This window comes from Austrofundulus limnaeus, unplaced genomic scaffold (genome assembly GCF_001266775.1).
Source record: "Austrofundulus limnaeus strain Quisiro unplaced genomic scaffold, Austrofundulus_limnaeus-1.0 Scaffold188, whole genome shotgun sequence".
NCBI classification, from domain to species: domain Eukaryota; kingdom Metazoa; phylum Chordata; class Actinopteri; order Cyprinodontiformes; family Rivulidae; genus Austrofundulus; species Austrofundulus limnaeus.
The window spans coordinates 697,660-702,388 of NW_013952590.1; the positions used below are offsets into that span (position 1 = coordinate 697,660).

General features: G+C 40.7%; 1 protein-coding gene across 1 annotated transcript in view; it reads left to right on the top strand.

Annotated features, from left to right (window-relative positions):
• The window catches only part of rasl11a (RAS-like, family 11, member A), a gene marked incomplete at its 5' end in the record, with an annotated part of 6,241 nt that extends 2,124 nt beyond the window's left edge, over positions 1–4,117 (top strand). The window contains 5 exon segments of the mRNA XM_014018265.1: positions 1,017–1,057; positions 1,141–1,270; positions 2,029–2,104; positions 2,935–3,011; positions 3,616–4,117. Of these exon segments, the coding sequence (XP_013873719.1) occupies positions 1,017–1,057; positions 1,141–1,270; positions 2,029–2,104; positions 2,935–3,011; positions 3,616–3,762 (471 nt within the window).
• Positions 4,118–4,729: the final 612 nt, after the last annotated feature.

The following is a 4,729-nucleotide window of genomic DNA, read 5'->3' on the forward strand; positions in this document are numbered from 1 at the left end:
GTCCAAGATTAACCTTCAGGGTGGATATAGCTCGCTCACACCGATGACCTATCCACATCATTATTTACCCAGAATGCTTTGCGTGTAAATAAAATGGCCCCGTCCGTGTAATATATTTTTAAATTTTTAGTTCAAAAATGATAAAAACTGAACATCCTACAGTATTTTTACAGTCTTTATTTCACAGTTAAAATATATGTTTATTAAATAAAGTCTAATGTTACAACTAATCATGGATCCCTTTAAAGATGTTTCTAGTGAGCCCTTGCAGTGATACTGCTGGATCCACCTTCTCCCAAGACATGACTCTCTGAAACTGTGGGAAAAAACCTGAGTTGTGTCAGTAGAGTGGGAAGTTGTGGAAATCTGAAGTGCAAAAGGGTCCTGTGTGGGAGGGACCCTGTTCTTTTGAGCAACATAAAAGTGAAGGAGGATGGTGTCATCACGATGGTGTGCCTGTGGCTAGGGAAGGTGATCACAATGATCTCTTCATGGGACAGAAGATCGCCATCTCCCACGTCAAAACAGTGAAGGTGATTTTGGGCCACAGTTGCAGTCAACAACATTCACAAAGATAAAGCATCAAGAAGAGAATATTGTGGACGTCACCATCATCAGAGGGTTGGAGTCTGATTCGCCAATGGTAGTAGTAGCAGATCATTTCTGTACCACCAGAGATATTGCACATCCAATTGTGGCAATCAATTTCTGAGACAATTCTGGTCTTATGTGATATCCTACATCACCCTTTGATCCAGTGTAACAGCTTTCAAGATGGCAGCCATGTTCTGGTCAAAGCCTAAAAGATAGGTCCCCTCACCCATTACTTGCTGAAGTATTCAGATATTTTGTTTTCTCTTTTCGTTAGCCTCATAACGTAATTGCCCAAGACGTATTTGGTCACAAATGCAACGCAAAAAGGCTAACGTTTTGTTTTTGAAATAAAAGGGTGTCCTGCGACTTTTGACTCCCCCTTTGCTATTTGTTATATTGTGTTCGTCTTTGTGTTTTGGTAGGACGATGCTGAAGGGCTGTACTGCCAGGAGCAGATCAACAGGTCGGACTGAAATCACACCAATAAAAATTTATATTCAATTTAACCTTCTCAACTAATTTCCTTTTATTAACTGGTTRTTTTAGATCGATTTACTGGGCCGACGGGTACGTGCTGGTTTTCTCCATCACAGACAACAGCAGCTACCGAACTATCCAGCCTCTATACCAGCACATCCGACGTATACACCCCGCTGGAAACATACCCGTTATATTGGTTGGTATTGATGTACAGTCATCATGGAAACACATCATTATAAAAATAAAATTTGTAGACAAACATAATACAGCCTGGTGTGCATCTAGTACTACTTACCTGGTACATACCTGGGTCATACCAGCATACTAAGTGTGTACAGGATACTTATAGGGTTTTACTGGTTATCTATCAAAACGGGCTGTGTAATGCAGAGGTTTGTTAACTGAAATGTACTACTACTTATTGAGCACATCCTGGGTAAGTATCTGGTACTTATTAGTACTTACTGAGCACATGTTGGGTATTTAACTGGTACTTACTGGTTATTTACAAATAACAGGCTGGGCACATACCTGGTACTTATTAGGTGCTTAGAGAGCACATACTGAGTATCTCATACTTACATGGTACATATTAATGCCTTGTTAGGGCTTAGGACTTTGTTATGCAGTGACTTCTTCTAACTTCTAATTACTGGGAAAGTATAAATGACTTGTTAACCTACATGTATATACCAGGTAAATACCAGGTACACACTGTGCTGTATTACATAAGGCTGAAAAAAAGTTGTACCTTGATGTAATATTCTGATATTCCATTGCATTCTTTTGAAKTATTGTTATTGCTTGAGTGGTTTAATCCCAACAATATTTTCTTTTTTTCACTTCATTCAAATATTAGCACACAAGTTATTTTCTTCACTCCTGAGAAGACAAGAAAGTGACTAACCCTAATCCATTAAGCTAAACTACGTTATAATCTGTAATCCGCTGCAGGTCGGCAACAAGAGTGACCTGCTTCGAGCCCGGCAAGTGCCAGTGGATGAGGGTGAGACGTTAGCTGCATCGCTAGGTGGGGCACCCTTCCATTGTTGTGCAAATGATATTTTTGGTCTTTTTCTTTGGTCATCAACACAAACACATTATTGTAGCTCCAAGTGAAGGTTTGCCTAACCTTAATTAAGCTTTAATGCACAACAAGGCACAAAAGAAGATAAAGTCAAAGCTGGATGTCCAAATAAAAGACAAAAAGCAAAAGAAAGTGACATACTGGTGTTACACAGTTGGACTCAAAAAGGGTCAAACATTAGTCCCATCCTTAGCATCTGTCCCACCCTTCTTTTAATATTCTCGTACATACCATATTAGCTGTTTAGAATCACTTTACGGTCATGTAAAATACAACTTATATAAGAAATTTGACAAGTTTAGTGGCTTAAACGTTCATGTAACAATGACAATATTCAAACAGCACGACTGTTGTGGGTCAACATTTTTGAAATCTCTAATATCTGGTGAAAAATCTCAAACTACTTGTGCGAGCATTCACGGTCCACAGAAGATAATGACCCACTCACATACTGTCTTGATGCTGATGTGAAACTTGATCCCAAAATTTCATTTAGTCTAGACAAGAGAACACAACAGGCAGTTTCTAACTGGATGGGACAGATGCTGAACACACAAACAACCTTAAAGTAAAATTCAGCAATCKACACACTGATTCACTCATACAATGGTAAAATATTTACATTGCGTGACTTAATTGCCCTGGATTGTGGCCTTGATTCTTTCCCTGTGTATTTAAACTATATCCTGCGTGTTACCCCATGAGAGAGGAATGCCGAGTGTTATCAGCAGTTTGAGAAAAGTCCTGGTCTGAAAGTCTGCTTCTGATCACAGGAGGGGTTTACTTTGAGGTCTCAGCCAGAGAGAACCACGAGGGAGTCCACGCCGCCTTCCTCCATCTCTGTCAGGAGGTGGGACCTTTTCTCTTTACTTTGTTGCTCAGAMACGTTTGATTGATGAGTGCTGGAGCTGTTAAATTCAGTTAACTTTATGGAACCAGGTTATTTTGAGTCAGGGACTCAGCTCTATGGTGTATTCGATGAGTTAACATGGAGCAGGGACTTGGACTTGTCCGAATCCAAAGCATTTCCGATGAGCTATTAATCCTGAATAGGGACCCAACTTCATAGCATTCATGTAAATTGCTCAGGGGCCACAGTTTCTTAAAACCAACGGTACAGGGGCTGGACATCGGGGTAGGGTGTCACTCAGTAATGGTAGGGGAAACACTGCAATTGATATGTAGAACAAGTATCATTACATGTGAAGTTGTTTGGTTTGTCCTTAAATTACACAAATTTTCCACCATTTTGCAGTTATAAAGATTTATCCACCTTATTATAACAGCGTCAAATGGTTTATTTTATTTTTTTGTGCGAAACTTCCATTCAGGTAGCTAGAGATGGGTACTAGCTACTCGTCATGACCTAGAAATTAAAAGCTGGGTGAGGAAAATGGATGAATAAATGTATATTTAAAGTAGAAAATAAACACTATTTGTCTTCTGTCCACCAGGTGATCCGAGCGTTAGGAGGGGGTAACGGGGAGAAACGAAAAGGAGGACTCCACCTGGCCAGACCCAAATCTCCCAACATGCAGGAGCTGAAGAGGAGGTTCAGGCAGGTCCTGTCCTCCAAAGTCAAATCGGCCACAACGATCTGATTTGAGAGTGGAAAATAAAACTGTGGAAGTATCAAAGGCCTCTCGGGGAAATGACAAATGCTGTAAGAGGAATCTGAAAGGGAGAGGTGATGAAGAGTTGTGACCTCTGGCTTCGTGGTCTGGAGTCACAGCCAAGGGCTCTGTCACAATCAGAGATCACCACGAGTTCATGCTGGAGATGGAKGAGAACAAATGAAGGCAGAGACTCATCTGAGATTCTGCACTGAACGTTGGAGTCTAGCAATCTCCAAGAGGATACGCCAAAAACTGACTCTTGGCATATTTTTTTTCCACAAAAAATCGTGAATAGGATATGAAAAATACTGACTATTTAAATAAAATGTACTAAAAACTACTAAATCTTTGATGGCTTTATCCACAAACATTTACAATCTCATGTTCCTCATTGCATTTCTTAACAAGTCCATACTGATCTTCCCCAATATCTGTTTTCAGGTGTCTAGGTTCCCCGGCAACTATGTTCCCCATAGGTTCCCCTGTAATTATGTTCCCCGGTAATTATGTTCCCCGGTAATTATGTTACCTGGTACGTTCCCCAGTATGTGTTCCCCAGTAAATATGTTCCCCGGTACCTATTTTCAACAGTAAATATGTTCCCCAGTGCCTATGTTCCCCAATACTAATGTTCCCAATTCCCCAGTACTTAAGTTCCCCAGTACCCATGTTCCACAGTAAATATGTTTCCCTGTACCTGTGTTCCCAGTTCCCCAGTATCTATGTTCCCCAGTACCCATGTTCCCCAGTATATGTTTCCCAGTACCTATGTTCCCAGTTCCCCAGTACCTATGTTCCCCAGTAAATATGTTCCCCAGTAAATATGTTCCCCAGTACCTATGCTCCTCAGTTCCTATGTGTTCCCCAGTACCTATGTTCCTCAGTTCCTATGTATTCCCCAGTACCTATGTTCCTCAGTTCCTATGTATTCCCCAGTACCTATGTTCCCAGT